A 19,203-nucleotide genomic window follows, 5' to 3' on the forward strand; every position below is an offset into this window, starting at 1 on the left:
GAGAAGAGGGAGACAGACCTGGAAAGGAAAATGTTGCTCCTCTTTTGGAAGTGTGTACATGTAAACATGCGTGATGATAGTGGAGTCTGCTTTTATCAGTAAAAGTGAAATGTGTGTGTGTTCATGTGCTGTTTGAGTGTGTGAGATGTTCATTGAAACACAGATTTAAAACGAGCACAAATCCTCGTGTGCAAAAGTGAACATTTGCTTGTAAAATCGTTGTAAATGTATCGGCAACACTGTGCGTGCAGCTCCGTCGCTAGAAAGGCCTCTGGCTGTGTGTGTTGTGTGTGTGTGTGTGTGTGTGTGTGTGTGTGTGTGTGTGTGTGTGAGCGCCTGCATGCAGCTTTCACCAAATGTCAGGCTGTGAGATGGTGACAGAAAGAAGCTGCTACGGCATGCTTGAAATCTCTCATCTCTTTCAGTGCTCCCGCTTGCTGCTGTATCAACTATGTTCACTAATCAAACATGAAAGGGACGGTGGTGGGTAGGTTACCTCAGGACAGAAGTTTATGCAGCAGTGGTGGACGTCTAATTGTCCTCATTTCTGTTGGAGAAAATAGGTCAATAAAGGCCTCGAAGTTGTCTGTGATTTCCCTCTTGTATCACTGTGAAACTGGCAACACAATTCAGAAATTGTTGGTTGGATGTACGACAAAAATATGATTTTAAATAATAGTCAAATAAATATTACATAGATTTGAATGACTTGTCATTGGTAACCCTACAGATGGGATGATCAATATTTTAATATTAATAACATGGTGACAAACCCCCAGAAATGACATTTTAAATCAGTTTCTGGGTATTTTCTGTCAGGTGAACCCTCATCAAGTGCCATGTTGCCGTGTCTCGTTTGCTACATCGTTACCTTTGAGGCTGATTTGTAGCTGTCGTCTGCGGCTCGTGCACGCAAATGTCTCCTTCCTCGCTCCAGCAGTCGGTGAATGAGACAGCCGGTGTCCACAGTGCATACCTGTGCTCACTGACATGTACTAACTCACTCTTCCTGCAGGCCATGGCAGAGGAACGCACAGCAATCATAACAATCCCAAGATGAATGTGGCCAAGAGGGAGGGAGGGAGGGAGGGAAGGAGGGAGGGAGGGGAGGGAGGAAGAGAGCATGTATTAAAGAGAATAAGGGATGAAATAAGAGCGACGAGAGTGAGGAGCGCGTAGCAAAAAAAGGGTGAAGAAAGGGTGAACTGGAGGAGGAGGAGATGAGATAAAATAAAAGTCAGGAGTTGCCCAAGGCCACAGCCATTGGTAGAGTTTGTGAGGGGAGGAGGGAGAGGAAGACAGAAATCATTAACGAACACCTGTCTGTTTCTGACTCCTTATAAATCAACGTCTTCTTCATCTGTCGTTGCTGTTTGGAGAAGGTTAGTGAGGTTTCTGAGGGGGGCTGGATGGAGAGAAGAAAGTGGAGAAGGTTGATGGGTGGAATGCTTTATGAAAAAGTTCATCCCTACAGCACAGGGAATACAGTATCTCCCTGCAGAGACATAAGCAGTTCAGGATCCCACGCTGAGGAGGCCTTCATCAAACTAGATTTATTTTGATCTAAAAGGTCTAAAATGCAAAACAACTCGCACATAAAATATGTCCTACACTGAGGTACTATTTCACTCCCGTTTACAGTACTGTACAGCAAATACTCGCTGAAATATTCCATATGAATACTGTGCAGAGCATTCAAGTAGAAAAGACTGGCATGCTTAGCATTACTGACTGAAAACATTATAATCCACAGTAACAATACTGTCAGCTCACAATCACAGCCTTTTAAAAATTAACAGGAAAAGCAAAGACAAATTAATCTTACAGTATCAGCAAGTGGTAAAAGGAAAGTGAACATTGATCTAAAGTCAGAGGTCAACATGAAGAAATAGGGCAAAACAAGCACAATGTAAAATCCCATTAAAGAGGCACTCCACTGATTTTACACATCAAGGTCAATCCTGTTGCAATAAGTAGAGTTAATGAGCCTAATTAGCGGTTTCATGTCTTCTGTAGCTCTGGAGGAGCTCTGTCAAGTCTGAAAAAAAATGTTTTGGATTTAAAGCTGACAAATATTAGACAGAAATATTAAATTTCTATCTGAAGTGAAATCAGATTTTAATCTTCCAAACTATTTCTTCCCACTTTACGACTCTAAGAAAATTTTTGTTTGACCCACACTGCAAAGGGTCATGAATGTCATTAAAAGCATACAACATCACTTTAATATTTCAGGTTCTTGATTCGTGGGTGTGACGCACACTGCTGCAGGTCTCAGGTTTGATAGCATTAGCGATGCATGCTGCAACTTTAGATATCCAATTGAAAATGCAATTTTTGTGACATAGATGTGGCTTCACTGTTACTTTTTATGCTGTATATATTTATGTATTATTAATACATGCTATTGCTCCAACAGAGAAACATCAGACTCCATTAATGCTGAAATAACCGGGCAGTGGAGGATGGAAATGTATTGTCTAAATGAACAAGGTGGGTAAACTGAGGGGAGCCTCCATTACACACCTGCTTATCATAATGTCTGTGCCGCAGCGTATGCATGAACAAAAATGAAAAACAATCCCAGTGCAAAGACAGTATTCCAGTTGGGGAAAAACTTCATTCGTGTGATCCCGGATGCAAAGCAGCGTCTTTTATTCCTCCACTATTTCCTCCCACCTCTCCTTTTCCACCGTTGATTCCTAATTCATGTTTCCAAAGGATGCGTCGCTTGCTTCAGGGGAGGCAGTGCAGTTTGGTTTGGACATGGAAGGAATGGGGAAGGAGCAGAGAGATAGGAGAGAGTTAGTTCTGTCAGATGGACTACTGTTAGAGGTATGGAGGAGGAAACAAAAGCTGACATAGACAAACTTTCCTGCAATGTGAAAATGAATTACAGCTGGCTGCTGCTGCGATACCACTGTATAGTCTGTAGTATAAACTGATTAACTGACTGCTAGCCAATATTATATGGTGTACTTATCCTTTTATATAGAGTATATATATTTTTGTTTACCCTTTACCACCCCCTCACTTATTTTTTTTCCTGCTTTTCAGACATTAAAATCAACATGTCTTTCAGCTTCTGCCTTGCATTGCCCATCAGTCTTATCACAATTTTACATTCAAGACCAACACACCAAAACCAACATTACAAAAATGAGCAAACATCATAAAAAGTTATCTTTATAAAGGGAAAAGGTGTTACAGTCAGTCAACATCAAAACGTTTGCTCATTAAAAATGTATTGAATGTTCCCACCTACATCCTCCATTAACCTATCCCGTTGTCTAAGTTATGTTCCATTTTTTCCAGCTTCATTAATCCTGTGCTGAATGTATGGCCCACTGCATTCAACCTATTTGTTATAATTAGGATCTCCTAGGATGCACTTTTATCAAACTTCTCATCTAACTTTACATAGGGATAGTTCCTAAAATGTTGAACTATTCCTTTAACCTCTTACATAAAGGGAAGTGTAATATCACTGTGGTTTTCGGAGAGCTGCATGGCATAAATATTTATTAGTCAACAGCCAGACGCCGCACCCCAGGATCTTTGTTACTGAGGTTTTCAGGTGGTTGTACCTTTGACAATGTAGCTACAGAGACATTAGTGAAGTATTTGATAAAGTGTTGTTTATTAGAGAAAAGTAAAAGAATATGTTTCAACATAACTCCCCTTAGATTGACAAATTGTTTTTTTCTTCTGCTCTTGTCGACAAAAAGGTGTTTAGTAGCCGGTATTTTTGAGCTTTTTTTTTCATTTTACAGCTGAAAAGACAGATAAGCTGGTTAACACAGAAACACAAAGCTGAAATGTTTTTACCAGTAATTTCCAAGTAATATTGTAACAACAGCAACAATATCTCCTCAGCTTGCATTGAGTCACTTTACATGTACCCTCATCAACAAATACAACAACTCCAAAACAGACAGAGAGGGGGCGTCACTCGAAAGTTGAGAGCCAAATACAGCTCTTACAATCCCTGTAACTGTGCTGCTTCAAACCCGCTGAGATTAGATATTTTGCTGAAAATGTATAAAAACTGGTGATTTCTGTTTCCTTAAATTTTGCTAATCTAAATTTAATTTGGAAGTTGTCGGAGGATATGCAAATAGGTGTTACCGTACTCTAGTTCTGTATGTACTTTAGATTTTGAATGAATTAATCATGTCTTTAATCTGATTAATTATGCTTTAATTACTGAAATCATGACATCCTTCCTGAGAATGCCACTTACTTACTTGTGCTGTACTCACCTGTCCTTATTCAGCAATATTCACTACGAGACACATGACAAGAGCATGGGTCAGAACACAGGGACACACACACACACACACACACACACACACACACACACACACACACACACACACACACACACACACACACACACACACACACACACACACACACACACACACACACACACATAGGTGAGGATGAATATACACACTCAGGGGCTTTAATCTCCGTGAGAGTGTGAAGGTTCAGTCTATAACCTTCGTGGGCAGAGTGTGAAGTGTGATGCCAGTTGCATTAAAACTATTATTCTGTTTACTGTTTTTGAATGTATTGATTTTTCATTTTATTCCACCAAGTGAAACATTCACAGAAGTGTTGACAGAGGGAATAATAAATTATAACAATGGATATCAACTCGTAGGGTGTATTGATGTAATTATAATCATCTGACACAGATATATTTGGCCCTGATCCCACACAGATTACCTTAAATGATCATGTTGTGCACAGTGTGGTGGGTTTGTGACAGCTAATTGGGTCTCAAGTGTTTTTGAAATTCTCTGTGAGGGTGGGTGAGCTTTTAAAAGCTTTTAAATTGTGGAATTTATTTATAGGAATCAACAGTGTCAGTGGCAGGTTTAACACTACATAACCCGAGTGCATTCACACTGCTGAAATAATATGGTCATACACATCCCAAACCCCCTTTGACTGTGGTCTGAGCAGATCACATCTCAATGCATTCTCAATGTGTCCTGGGTGATTTCACATAAGCTTTCCACTTCACCCAGGATGCATCTTGCTGACAAATTTGAACAGGGCCTCAGGAGCACAAACACAATTCTGCTCACTACTATACTGAGGTGTTGGCTGATATAATGTTCTCAGATAGACTCATTGTTATCAAACAGGGTCTCTGTGAGTTTAATAGCCCAACAATTCTCTGACATATTTCCCTGATCTAGAAACCCTAGAAATTATAATTGGCTCTCGCCTTGAACATTCAATTCCTAGAGTGTCAGATTTTATGAATGATTGTGTGTTGCATGGCATTATGTGTGTGTGTGTGTGTGTGTGTCCCTTTTTCTTACTGACCTAGGCTGGAGGTGCCTGGAGTGGGAGGGGTGGCCCCTCGGCCTCGACTCGCCAGCAGGGCCTCCTGGTTTTCTGCCAGAGCTTGCTTAGCCAGGTAGCGCTCCCTCTTGATCTTCAGCTCCAGGGACTCGGGGACATCAGGTACGATCCAGTCAATGGCTCGCAGGACGAAGAACACCACATGCTGAAGGACGGGAACATGCAGACAGCAAGAAAACACATTTAAGAAGACTGTCACATTTCTAGTTTTTCACAAAATGTGTACTAATACTGAATAATTTCTCCTCTGTGCTCCCATCTTAGTCAACTAAATGCTGGAAAACAACAGTGTATACAACCAACAGGGTCCTCCCTGTTATCAGATGAAAGAGTGAGAAACGAAAGAAGAAAGAAAAAAAATGGAAGCAACTGGAGAAAAATTCAACTAAACAATACAATAGAAAACGGGTTAAAAGACCAGTAGTTAGAATATGCAGGAGGTACAAGAAGAGACATCGATGTGGGTGAAAGATAAAAAATAAACAAAATGTGGGCATTATAATCCCTGAAAAAAGCAAATGTATATAAATAGAAGCAAAGCAACTCGCTTCATACCTCAAATGCAATGATAAAACCAAGTCTGACAGCAAGGAGTTCCCAGTAGAACAGTGTGTGGTTTCCATTGCTGTCTCTGAATGCTTTATATCTGAAAATAAATAAAATACAGTTAGTGCAGAACATATTTTGTAATAGTTGGTGTGTGATATGCAGCAGCAGCAGGAGTTTTAACAACAGTAAGACTACCCTCTGTTGGTCAAGTCTATGATCTGAAGGCAACAAAATGAAACCTTGAAACTCTGAAACTTTAAAGATTTTGCTGAAAGTGAAACCAAATTAAAAAAAAAAGCTGAATATGAAATTTCAAATCAATCAGTGCACAGCATACCTGCACATGGGGTACTCGGAGTAGTTAAATGGGGCGTAAGCCAAGGTGAAGTTGACGTATCCATTAAGCTCATTATCAAACCTGTACTGGTAAAGCAGGCGAGGTAAAAAATCTGATGTGAAGGCAATTAGAAAGGCCTGAGAAAGGACAAATAACAATCTTGATTAATATGGATATTCTTCTTTGTAGTATCAGTATCCAGTCTGATAATAACATCATTGACAGACTCACGTTGGCGATGACAGACAGGTGAGACAAGGCCTCCAGTATGTTGAACCAGACTCCGATGTTTTGAGCGCGCTCAGCCACCGGCCGACGGTACTCGCACACAAACTTGTGGGCATCCAGACGGATCTCCACCCAGTTGTTGAGGAGGGCGAAGAGCGGAGCGAGGGGGAACGCTGCCACGAAGATGGTAGTGAAGCCAAACTGGAGCACTGCAGCACAAAGAGTCATTTTTAATTTGAGCCATAAAACATAGCTGTATGTATTATTGACATCTAATAGTTGATAGTGTCCAGTGGATGCTCACCCATCTCCAGGTATTCTTCAAAGAGGCCCTCACACTCCACCAGCTGGTAGTCCTCCTCCCACCGCCGAGGCTCATGGGGTGTCTTATCCCCCAGCACCTTGGCTAAAGTTCTCTTCTGGTGCCAGGCCTTCACTTTACTGTCAGAGAAGAGAAACAGTGACGGATATTTACCAACGTGAAATAAACCCCAAAACAGACATGGAAATAGTGTTTAGGTCCGAGGTTAGTCTCTTGTACAAAACGACTACTCTGGAGCTGGTAAAAATTCTCACGTTTCACCTGATTCTAATTTAATTTACAGCATATATTTTTTTGAATTTATCATTTTGTTTACATACTTTTTATTGTTTCTTTGTCTCTACTGTTGTCAGTTTGTACACCCTGAATACAAACAGAATTTTAATATTGTATTAAATAGATAGAATTAGCTAAATTTGTATTTCTTCAAGGCTGGATATATTTAGAGGAGTTGTCAGAGTAACACGTCTCTCAGGCTCAAACCTTCCAAACTAGTTGCAGATGTTCTTGTTGTGTCTTTGTAACTGGCATCATACCTCGTTTTTGCTCTGCTGTAACACAACTTTTATCTAATCAGCCGAACAGCATCTGCTCCTTAGGCCTCAATACTTGGGGGATTTATAAAATATATTACTTTGTTTTCTCCCTGCTAAACACATGTTCATCTAAAACAAGCGGTGTTCCAATATAAAATGTCACTCTCCATCAGTGGCTACCTGCTGTACAATGCAATCTGGGTGTTATCTGTATTAAACAACACAATAGTAGAAGAAAATCAGTGCACCTCCGCATCATCGCATCACACACACACACACACACACACACACACACACACACACACACACACACACACACACACACACACACACACACACACACACACACACACACACACACACACACACACACACACACTGTGCCAATGCAGCAGAGACACAGGGTGTAGGTTTCCTGCGCTGAACAGTTGTAATCAAGATGCAGAACAACCTGATGCAGCACTAGAAAACACAACATAGTACGCCAGGCTACTGAGAAAATAACAACTATAATTTGTATGCATCTATCTATGCCACATATAATATCACATACATTTTATGCAAACTAATTATTCTATTTGGTTTTGTTTGACAGTTCTTATATTTTTTTTGAAGGCTGCTGATGGCTGATTGCCATTGTCTTTACAATTTAATTTTCAAGTGACAATTCTACTTCCAAAAATGGTACACCTGTCTGCTTGGAGGAGCATTTTGAAGTGGCTTATGACGTATTTGAGGCCAAGTCATGCAGATTTTTAAAAGTCTGATACATTTGATGTTGCCAAGTTAAATAAGCTCTTACAAAAAGCAGAAAAAAAAAAATCCCAAAAAACACATTTGTATTAAAATCTTCAGTAAAAAAAAAACACCAATATCAGTTGAATATGGCAAAAGGTCATGCTGGTATATCAGTCAAACATGTAACAACGTACGGTATAATGAACTCCTGAATGTTGTTGATGAGTTGCTTTCCCACCATTATGATGAAGAGCTGCTCAGCCAGTTCAATGAGGCAACCACCAGGACCACACTGTAACATGAAGACACAAATATGAATCAGTGAAGCAACCTTTCTATATCCGTGGATAGATATAAAATAGGTGGGGTCTGCAGTATTCTATAATTTATTTAAATGTAGAAGAAGAGACTCACATCTTCATTTCTCATCCCAAACAAGGTTCCATAGTTAGAAGGGTAACCCACAAACCTACACATGAATGGCAGTTAAATGTGTTCTTTGTGACCCTGTGTTCATCATTTCATGATGGTTTCTGTTTGTTTGTCGTGACTCACGTCTCACCTTCCTTTAAAGAAAGCCACGTAGCAGGGAGACGAGTAGAAGTTGACAAACTGGAAGATGAACACCTTGAAGATGAAAGCATTGTCAAACTGAGTTTGTGTTCTGTGCATCTCTGAAAAACAGAAAACAAAGACACCGTGTTAAAGACATCAAGCAACTGGTTGTAATTTTGCTAACTGCTTTTGTTTTCTCTTCTTAGTAGGTTTGGATCAAATACATTTTTCATAGCAATGTCGCCACGCTCAGTGATCTCAGCAATCAACTTAGTAAATAACATGATTACAGTGAACATGTTAAATGTTAACTACAAAACACGAGAATGTTAACATTGCCATGATAAAAGATTAGTTAAGATTTCAACTAACTATTTTTTACATTTACTTCTCCATGACTGCTGAGGGTATAAAAAACAAATATATTGACCTGCTAGTTTGTAGAAGCTGGCTAAAAAAAACTAAATTCAACAGTTTGTAGAAGTAAATAGAGCTGCTGCTGTTTATGACTTCAGACTGAATCTTAATTTGGAAATATTATTATAGTTTTCTACATTAACCTGTAGCCTGTTTATAATTATTATATCATAGTATTTACAGTGGAGTTGACGACCATGATGCTGCCAAATGTGGCTACTACGTAATAAAGACTATGCAGAGAGACGACTTAGATCGGGATCAAATTGAAGACCTTCATCTGACTCCTTGAGAAGTCTCAGCTTTTAGTTAGTGGAGATCAAGTGAGCAGCTGATATCAATACAGAGCACTGAGGTGTTAGAGAGCAGCATTGATTCTTACCCCATTTCGTCAGCTGCTCAGCTAATGCAGTGTAGACGCGGCCCATCAACAGGATGAGGCCCAGATTTACGATACTGCTGAGGATGTTGGCTATGGTCCCTGCCTGGGGAGGAAGAAAAATATAGATTTTTATTGTTATTTATTGAAAATAGAACAAATTAAATCCACATCTTTGCTGTATCTGCTGCGCAGCTCTGTTATACCTCTGTACGCAGCACAGGGCTCCCAGCATGGAACATCATCACGCTGATGATACCACGACACATGACCACCGTCACCAGGAAGATCATCACCACACACAGCTGAGAGGACAAATGTCAGAACAGTGGGTTGAAAAAATCCTGGATTTGGTGGATTTCATTTTGAAGAAAAGTAAAGAAATAACACCTCAAGGAAGTAGTTATTCATGAAGTTTAGAAGGTCTACATCATTAGAGGATACAGACAATGTTATGCTGCACACAGCGAAGGGCAAATAGAACACAGTCATCATCTTCACATCAACACCACACCACTACTGTAGCTGTCTTACCGGTCCAGCCTCCTCATCTCCTGACTGACATTTTCATAGCATAAACTCAACGAGACATTTGCATACCTTTAGTGATGCTGTTTCAGTTTTACATCAATCTTGGCATTGCCAAGTAATAGTTGATCAGAGATTTGTATAAGAGCTCTGATCATTGGCTGATCTGATCTGATCTGATCTGATCTGATCAGCTATTATCATTCTCAATTCCATCATGTCTCTTTGTCTTCTGGATTTGTTGTGTTCTTTCCCTTTCCCGTACTGTGTGTAAAGGTGCCAGGGCAGCCTTTTCAATTTCCCACCACTGTGACTATTGTCAGAAGGACTCATGGGGGTAAACTGATCCTCAGGTCCCTGTCTATGAAGAAGTTAATCTTGGATACTGCACAGAGGGCATGGCTGAGATTATCAGATCATATCTAGACCTGTGGGCAAATGACCTGGATTTATTATTAGGGAAGGGTTCAGTTACCACTGCAGGGTTCAGAGGAATAGCATACAGGTGTGAACCCCACCTCTCTTTCTCTTCAGGATCACAAAAATAAAAGCTCAACAGACACTGAGCCTTTTCACTGAAATCAGTTATAATGAGATCCACTATGAGAATAAGAAAAGGGGAAGAAGAACAGCATATTGGAGCTGATCCTGAGGTTGCATTTAGTTCATATCATGATATGTGCAGTGATTACTTACAATAACAAGTTGCAAAGCATTGTATTCAGCAGATTAGAGGTCAGTGACTGACTGATTGATATTAAGTACATAATGGCTGATGTTCCCAGAATAGTACATTGATGTCTTCCTATAATAAGTCTGTCGGTTTAAAATGGATACAAGGAAAACATGTTCTGTTGCCACCAATACTGTATTGACAGTAATGCTAAATTATACAACTGAAATTCAAAAACAGTGCAACAATTTTAAAGTGACTTACCATTATGATGATTACCATGGAGCCGGTGAACATGCGAGACAGACGCATCTTTTCTGGAAAGTAGGGCTCTTTGACCCCTGTCACTGGATTTTGCTCAATAGTTGGAGCCATGGCTGCAAACTCGGGCCGAGGACGTTCCTGAAAGAACACAGTTATCAGCATTAATGGACACATTCTTTACTGGCTTTCTGAGAGAAATCCAGCTTTGGACTTAAGGTCCAGAGACTTCACATCTGTGAACCAATGGGCAAACTGCTGGTTAGTGAGATGAGATGTTTTACTTCCTTCTTTGTTTTGATGTTTACTCCTATTTACGTTGTATAGAAAGCAACAGTACAGAAATCTCTGTGTAAAAATTGTGAAATTGTAATTTTTTTTTTTTTTTTTTTTAAATCAGCACTGTTAGGAATTCTTGATGTAGATAAAATCAAATATCACGATATTTTTATACCTCAACATTGATACGGTAAAATATCGTCGGGATGACTGTTGGTGCATTCACAAAATATTTACATGTTGACATTTTTGATTATTAATTATCAGTAATGTGGATATAATGACTAAGTGGGTAAAGGCAACTAATATAACAGGTAGATCAGTCTGGTAAATTCAGAAAATGACATCACATTACTGTCATGCAGCCTTAAAAACTAGGAAAAACAAGTGTTGGACTGTGTTGGGTTTGCTCACTCAGTAATCATGACAAACCCGAGATCCATAACGAATATGGCGTATATGGTCATCCTCATACTGAAAGCAAACAAGCAAGAAAGAAATAATCTCAAGACCTCTTCTTCATGGAAGTTCATGCAGTCCCAGTGATGAGCCAGAGTGGCCATCTTTCTCTTCCAGTACTCCAGAAAGGTTACGGCCCAGAAGGACATGAACACACTGAAGAACACTGTACCTGGGTGGTCAAATAAGTAGCCCAGCTGCAAAGCAAAGACACAGAGCAAACATCAGCTCTAAGTCTGTCTGCACGGTTATTATAAACTGAGTTGTTTATCAATAATAAAAAAAGGCTTTACCTTGGCCATGGTGCAAATATCAGATATGTTCCAGGCCTTACATGTTTTACAGAGAGGACACATGAGATATTTGGCACCGCTGTTACAGATTTCCTTGCTGTTGACAGACACATAGACACAGATAAGTTAAAATAGGGAAAAAATATATAAAGGCAGGACTGTTTTTCAGGTTTAAATCAGGTGATTGGAAAATAGTTATTAGGCCCCACAGTCCCATTTTATTGTAATGGCTTAGTGGAAAAAGAAAATGCATGAAATGTGTTGAAATTAGTCAGAGAATAGATCTACTGCATTTTCCTTTTTTTTTTTTTTTTTTTTTTAAATGATTATTCACTGAGTTACTGCAATGAGATCTTATTTACAAAAAAAGCCTGAGAGACATCTATCTGCCTTATTTTTAGAAATGGGGAGATTATTCTGCACTAATTGTCCATTATCACATGAGATGGCTGCAGTTTCTTGTTGCCACAGACTACTCTCCATCCATTCTCTGCTAATCAATGGCTTTAATCTGCAGTGTGAATTAATGAATTTGAATCTGAGACAGTTAGCTGTTTCCTTTCCTGAGATATTGGCTTGTCTACCGTTCTCTACAACTTCCCTTGTTACATTATAGTGGGATGATATTTCTGTGAGTGAAACCATTAAGATGCCATAGAAATAGATTGGTAAAGGATTTTAAAGGCAATATTAGGGTACCCACACATTATGGTACTCTTATTCTGAGAAGAGAAGTGAATCCACAGTGAAATATTGGAACAATCTATTGTCTTGATAAATAATGTAAAATAAATATAGCACAGACATGACTCATGTGATTTGTATAATTATGAAGCATGTTTTTATGCAGAACAGACTGTCCTTTGATATATTTTCATCTGAAAGTGCGCTTGTTTAACGTAATTTGTGAGAAAATGTAAGTGAACTTTAATTTCCAGGAAGCACTGCTGTTATAATGGGCTTATTTGCTTTCTTTCTGAGAGTAAGATGAGCAGATCGATACTAATCTCATGTATTCTCGTTAAGTACAGAGCTGAACTTTGGCTTCGGTGCCGGACGCCAGATAAGGTCTGCCAACATAGGGTTTGGTTACATGACTCTGAACAGGCATGAAGGTACCAAATCTGGCAACCTGACTGTAATTACAACGCTCAAGGAAGTCGCCACACCCAGCGGTCGATTTCCTAAAAGTAGCTCTGTTTCTGTTTTTTTTCTGAAGCATGTGGATGATAAATTCAGCTCAATGATTAATATCAAAAATTATACAAAAACATGCAACTTATTAAAAAAATGACTGCAAGGACAAAGAGATAGCTCAAACATTTTCTCAAGAAATAACAGCACTTATTTATGAGTTCATGTCTGGACATCAGAGTACAATGTAATGACCTGCAGGGATCCACTGTTGATGTTCAGTTTTGAGCACATCACCAACTTACAGGAGTTGGTCTATCATGTGACGGCTTCTTATTTGTTTTGTTGACACCAGAAATTCAATATTTTAAGCCATAAAATATTTTTTATCTAATGTATATTTTATGCCTGTTTTAGAAAGCTGATGAGAGAAAGATGACAGGAAATGAAAGATGACATGCATCATGAATGACATGCAGCAAAGATCTCTTGCCTTAACCCCTCGGCCACACGGCGCCCTGTAAACTATTTATGTTTCAAATTGGTGGATGTGCCCTTCAAGATTTGAGCAAGATTTTCTACCTAACTTGTGCAATCGCATACGGTTAACTATGTTATGTGTGTTGCTTTGTGTAATAATACGTCGCTCCTTGTCAATTGTGTTATGCCACTGAGCGTGTGTTTTATGTATAGAGTGCAGACTCACGCTGGTGTGTTGGTGCCCATGGACATGACTCCAGACACAAAGATCAGGGTTCCAACCACTGCAGCGGGCAGCAGCCAGGCTGTGTAGAAACCTGCAGGGACAGAAGGCTCCATTAGAGCAGCAAACCTTGTGGAACTCCATAACTCACTTTTATGTGTTGAAGACTCATCTTTGACATGAACAAATAGAAATCTATCTTAACGATATGATTTGAACCAACAAAGAGCAGTTTCTATTTCTATATGTTCAATAATTTCGTTTAACAACCAAATATCTGAGAAACTGAGTTACTTTGTGCTACAAATCTGAGATGCCAGAAGAAGGCGGAGAAAACTTCTGTTCTGTGAAGTGTCAAAATGAACCAAATAAGAATATATATTTACCCAGCCAGGCAAAGTAGAGAGCAATCTTCTCTCCAAAGTACTCCCTGATATGGTCCAGGGGTTGATACTTGTACCATTTCCACCAGCGGGCCCAGTAGTGATAAAGAACCTGCCTCTGGTTCAGCTCGTCAGGACGGATCTCATACCTCGGAAGCTGAAAAGGGCCCTACGGGGAAAACAAACATGCTACTAATTAGAGAGGGAGAAGATAGCTATTCAGACTGCAGAACAGATAATAACATCTCACCTCATGCAGCGGGAAAACTGCTGTGTAGGCCCCTTCATTTACCAGTCTGTCCACACCAACCTCAGCCCTCTTCCTTTTACCGTACACCGTCCTGGAAAGAATCTCATGCACCTGAAATAAAACACAGACTCTCATTCCTCAGAGAAACTAAACACTGAATACATTCAGTCGACTGTTATATTCCTGGAATTGTGTTACTTACAACACGGTGTCTCTGTGTATTAGTGAAGTATGTTTCATGGTCTACACAGCCAAGAAATCTAAAGAAAGCCAAATACACCAAAATGTACAGTTGAAGTCAAAGTGACCTGTATCTTCTACTCACCAAACTTAACCAGAACTCACCTGCTCATCTTTGACTTGCGAAAGGCACATGTGTAATAGTCCAGCGGCCTGTTTGGTACTGACTCCGTCATTACGTTAGGTATGCATAGTCTCTTCAGCACATGAGCGGATGTGTTTAAGTCCAGATTTGGCTGCGCCTGGGAGCAAAACACAGTTATTCAGCATGAAGAATATCATATTTATCTTTCTTTCAAAAGTTATAATCCTGGAACTCATTTAACCTCGCCTCTCCCATGGTTCCTGGTGGTACTTTAGTGATTAACGGTGCTACAGGTTCATTGCATCCCATTGTTTTAATAAAAAAGACAATGTCAGCAACTTAAACCAGCATGTGCCTTGAGTGTGGGTACGCATTTGAACCCCGCTGCAAACTCCGCTAACAATAACATACAGCCATGCAGGTGTCTCTGCAAGGCTGTAACTGGGAACAGCTGAGCTAAATGCGAACATCAGTATGTGAAACTGATCACGGTGAGAATCCTAACATGCTGATGTTTAGCAGGTATACTATTTAAAATGTTCACCATCTTAGTTTTGTGTGTTAGCATGTCAACATTTCTTAATTATCTCTGAAGACGATGAGAAGCTGAGGCTCACGGGAATGATATTCGTTTTGCTGGTATTTGCTTTTAAACAAAAGTATCATGAAAATTTTAACTTTGCTGCGGTGATGGCAGAAGATGAAAAGTTAAGGAATCACCTATAACATGAAACATCTCACTCAAAATCAAAATGTCAAACTCATGGTGACGATACAGTAAAAGCAGCAGATCACACAAGTCATTATTAGTATACATTATGTAGGGACTATGAAAATCTGAACCAAATTTTATGCTAATCTATTTTGTATCTGCTGAGAAATTTCAGTGTGGATCAAGGTGGTGGACCAGGTGACACTGCCATCCCTAAACTTCTCCAGCTACAATTATTATCAAAAAAAAATCAGGATTAAGTTTTATGAAAATCTTAAGGATTGTAATTTAAAATTAGAGACTATTAAATATAAACATCACTGCTAACCTGCAGTGGAGCTCTGAGGCAAAGTTCCTCAGCATAACACACCAGCACGTCCCAGGGAGTGCTGATTTTAAGAAAGTGTATTGCTTTCTTTTCATTTGCCGTTTCCTCCTAAAGGGAAAAGAGGAGACAGAGAAGTGGGAGAAGATAAAAAAAAAAAAAAAAGAGCACATTTAGAACTTATCAATCATGATGATCACTCTTGAATCCGGCCTGCAGCACCTTTTCCATGAGCAGTCCAGCACCCTCCAGATTCTGGACAAACTTCTCCCTCCACTGTGCCAGTTGTGCTTTTCTTCGTTCAGACCTGCTGTTCTCCTCCGTGGGGACGGCTCCCCCGTCCCCGCCGGTCGCCTCGCTCTTCACCTTCCCTCGCCGCTTCCTGCGCGAGCGAACCTCCCACACCAGCACAAAGTCTAAACCCAGAATAAAGGGCCAAAAGGTTAAATGAAGGACCGACCGTGTCAGCCACCAGCGAGATTCTGACAAATGATGCAACACGAGCTGCCTACCAATTTTAGTTCTTCCATCCCTGAAGTAATTCCCCAGCTGTGGGACTGGCTGGTTACTTCTTGTGTTACAGTGAATATAAATGGGATCATCACCTGCCACATCTTCATCAGTGGCTGCGATGGCTGAAAGCTGAAAGCATGCGCACAATTTAACTATCACCATAATCTGTAAATATAAAAGAAGTGAGAGCTGCAGGAAAAAGACTGTAATCGGCTAATTGTTCAGCATGTTAACTCTTTGTTCTGTATATGGACGGTTAATTGCCTTTTGATGAGGTTTAACCATAAACTAGTGTGTCAACACACAGCGTCATAAAAAGCCTCCACTTTACAGTAATGAGTGCAGAAAGATGAGACAGAAAATGAACACTGAGCTTCTGACAGGATGATAGTCAAGTCTCACAACAAGATATGATTGATGCCCTGCACCTCATAGCGTATCATCTTCTGGAGATATTGCATGAGGGATAAAACCCTTTCCAGATCCACTGCCACATCTCTGAGAAGTCACTGAGGTGTGAAGGGACGAGGCAGAGTAATGAAACGCTGATGTGTGAATGTGCACTTCATTTCTAAATTTATGGGATATGAAGAGAGATCATACAGCAGCATTGTAGGAAAAATGTCAAACTGATTACGTATCGCGGCGGGATAAAGCCCCCGTTCAGACTCCCATAGCTGTCTGTGGTTTGTGCTTCACGCCCAGTGTCCAGGTCCAGGAGCACCTCTCTGTCTCCCCTCAGCAGCTCGGAGCCCTTCCTCAACATGATGAGGAGGATGAGAGAAGGTCCTGTGGTTGGACACATACAGTATACCGAGCATTCACATGAAACTGGAGCGCAGAAGAAATCTGTCCTCATCATTGAAGTAATTTACAGATGACAACTACAAACATGCTTTAAAGGAAGAGACAAAAAAAAAAAAAGAGAGAAAAAGGTTGATACTGTGCCTTTGCTGTGGTGAAAATTAGGCTGCTGCAGCAGAAGTCTGGATTTGCAGCAGTCTGTGCATCCCTTGTCCTCCTCTTTATCTCTGCATCCGTCAAGCTCCTCTGCTCCACTGCAATAGCAGTGAAATACCGTAATGGATGTAGTATGCGGGCAGCAGCGTGTGCAGTGCTTTGCTGCATCTCAGCAAGGGAACATGTACAACCCACATTTCCTCTTCATAAATTATGTAACAGGCAGTCGGGGGCAGAGCATGGGAGAATAAAGTCTGAGCTCTCACCAGTTATACCTGTATAATTATGTCGGACATAACACACGATGGGGGAATCTCCACTTAGATGGTAATATGTATTTCCTCAGCAACACAAGCTATTTTGTTCACGTTATTTAATTGATTTTGAAACCTACACACAATTAATATGAATTATTTACAGCACCAGCAGAGAAGCTCCACCCCACTTAGTTGTATTTCTTAAGACTAAACTTGTGCACGCCTTCAACTGTTCCTGGTGAATCCCCAAAGATCTTCCAGTTTTGACACCCTCCTCCTTTTCAGATGACATCAATGCTGCAGTCATTGCAGAGAAGAGACTGACGGGATTAGCAAAGACAAAAACACATTAATAATCACTTATGCTGCCAAATTAAAGGGACGCTCAACCTATTTCACATATAATAATGTCATCAGGGTTATTTAAGAGTAGACTTTTTATTGCAGTGTCTGCCTGTCTACTGGAAATACAGAGTTTGAATGATGTGAGCAGGGATTGTCTAATGAGAGTTGCATTATGGGAAATGTAGGACAATGATTTTGGAGCTTTACATAAGCTAGGAACAACTAATCCAGATATTTTGGCCTCTGCTGTGGTGATTTAGATCATGCTATTTAAAAACATCTGTTCTTCAAGAGTCCTAAAACTAAACTGCCAGAGTAGCTCTTTAATTCGTATATCAAATCCTCTACTATCTATTGCTTCTTCATGTTCAACATAACTCAGCTTGAACAATGTTAAATTTAGTGGGCGGGTGTGTTTTGGTTCAACTCTTCCAAAGGAGAACAAATGGCTTCCAGTGTTTTTCCTTTGTTAATGAGCAAAGCTGTAAAAAGAGCTGAATCATCAGCAAGCTGTTTATAAGAACATTTTTTTGTAGGCTTTGGCCAAAAAAATCTTAGTGAGCATTTGTCCTGGCTTCTGGTCACATGCTGATAACATCTTCAACTTCATTTTAAAAGGATGATTCTGCAGTTGTTTTTGTTTTTCTTAAATCAGTAAGGGCCTTTTGCCTTCCAGCACTCGTATCTACCCCTCCGTTCCTGTGGTGTCCATAAACTTCAGTGTATTTGTGAGTCCGCTTATGCTTTCTGCAGTGTTGTCTCCATTCCTGTATTGTTGTGTGCAGAAAAAAACAATATGGACTAAGAGGAGTTTTTAGCTTGATGAAACCATGGTAACAGCACAAGTACACCCAAAGTGACGTTATAATGTTACAAAAAAAATAACTGGTGATAACTTGTTCCCCTAGCAACAACAAAAAATAGCACGTGCTGTGAACACGTCCTCTGTTGTCTGTCTTCTTTTCACAGTGAACTCAGTACAGCTGGTACCACAAATCTTTTAAAAAGCTGTTAAAGGCAGTGGTTTCTGTTCTCCAACTTTCAACCTATGAAGCACTTCATAAATGTTACCAACTCAAAACGACACGATCAACTTCAGAAGGGAGAGCTGGGGAGACACATTTGCTTTTGCATTGCATTAAGTACTATTTTACATATTTCAAATTCTAAATGTGAATCATTAGGTTTAAAGCAAAATTTCAAAATCTCTTGACAATCCTTTAAGCAAGGCATTTACCTCTAAATGCTGTGGTGGAGCTTCTCATTGGTGAACAGCTGCAGAAGATGGAGGCTGAGCTGGATAGCTGCAAACGGGAAGGTGAGATATTAAAAGGCAAAACAGGGCGTTTCTGAAAAATAA

At 40.0% G+C, this 19,203-nt stretch overlaps 1 protein-coding gene across 3 annotated transcripts; it reads right to left on the reverse strand.

Moving 5' to 3' along the window:
- Positions 1–1,534: 1,534 nt before the first annotated feature.
- ano11 (anoctamin 11) lies at positions 1,535–17,403 on the reverse strand. 3 transcript variants are annotated; one of them, XM_069694075.1, is made up of 25 exons: positions 17,230–17,403; positions 16,919–17,070; positions 16,281–16,410; positions 15,991–16,184; positions 15,772–15,879; positions 14,752–14,888; positions 14,609–14,666; positions 14,407–14,517; positions 14,160–14,325; positions 13,777–13,867; positions 11,937–12,033; positions 11,697–11,840; positions 10,909–11,046; positions 9,650–9,748; positions 9,447–9,549; positions 8,655–8,766; positions 8,507–8,561; positions 8,287–8,384; positions 6,801–6,937; positions 6,500–6,705; positions 6,269–6,405; positions 5,938–6,028; positions 5,344–5,527; positions 4,263–4,285; positions 1,535–2,734 (listed from the first exon to the last, which is right to left on the reverse strand). In XM_069694075.1, exons 2-24 carry the CDS (start codon positions 17,045–17,047, stop codon positions 4,269–4,271), a joined length of 2,742 nt encoding a protein of 913 aa, XP_069550176.1. In that variant the 5' UTR covers positions 17,048–17,070; positions 17,230–17,403; the 3' UTR covers positions 1,535–2,734; positions 4,263–4,268. The 3 variants fall into 3 exon arrangements, with proteins under 3 accessions (XP_069550176.1, XP_069550175.1, XP_069550177.1); XM_069694074.1 differs by lacking the exon at positions 4,263–4,285; XM_069694076.1 differs by lacking the exons at positions 4,263–4,285; positions 17,230–17,403 and having other exon boundaries at positions 16,710–17,006.
- Positions 17,404–19,203: the final 1,800 nt, after the last annotated feature.

This window comes from Brachyistius frenatus, unplaced genomic scaffold (genome assembly GCF_029030835.1).
Source record: "Brachyistius frenatus isolate BFR_SWC_R1_liver_20210118 unplaced genomic scaffold, ASM2903083v1 Contig_16, whole genome shotgun sequence".
Lineage (NCBI taxonomy): Eukaryota > Metazoa > Chordata > Actinopteri > Embiotocidae > Brachyistius > Brachyistius frenatus.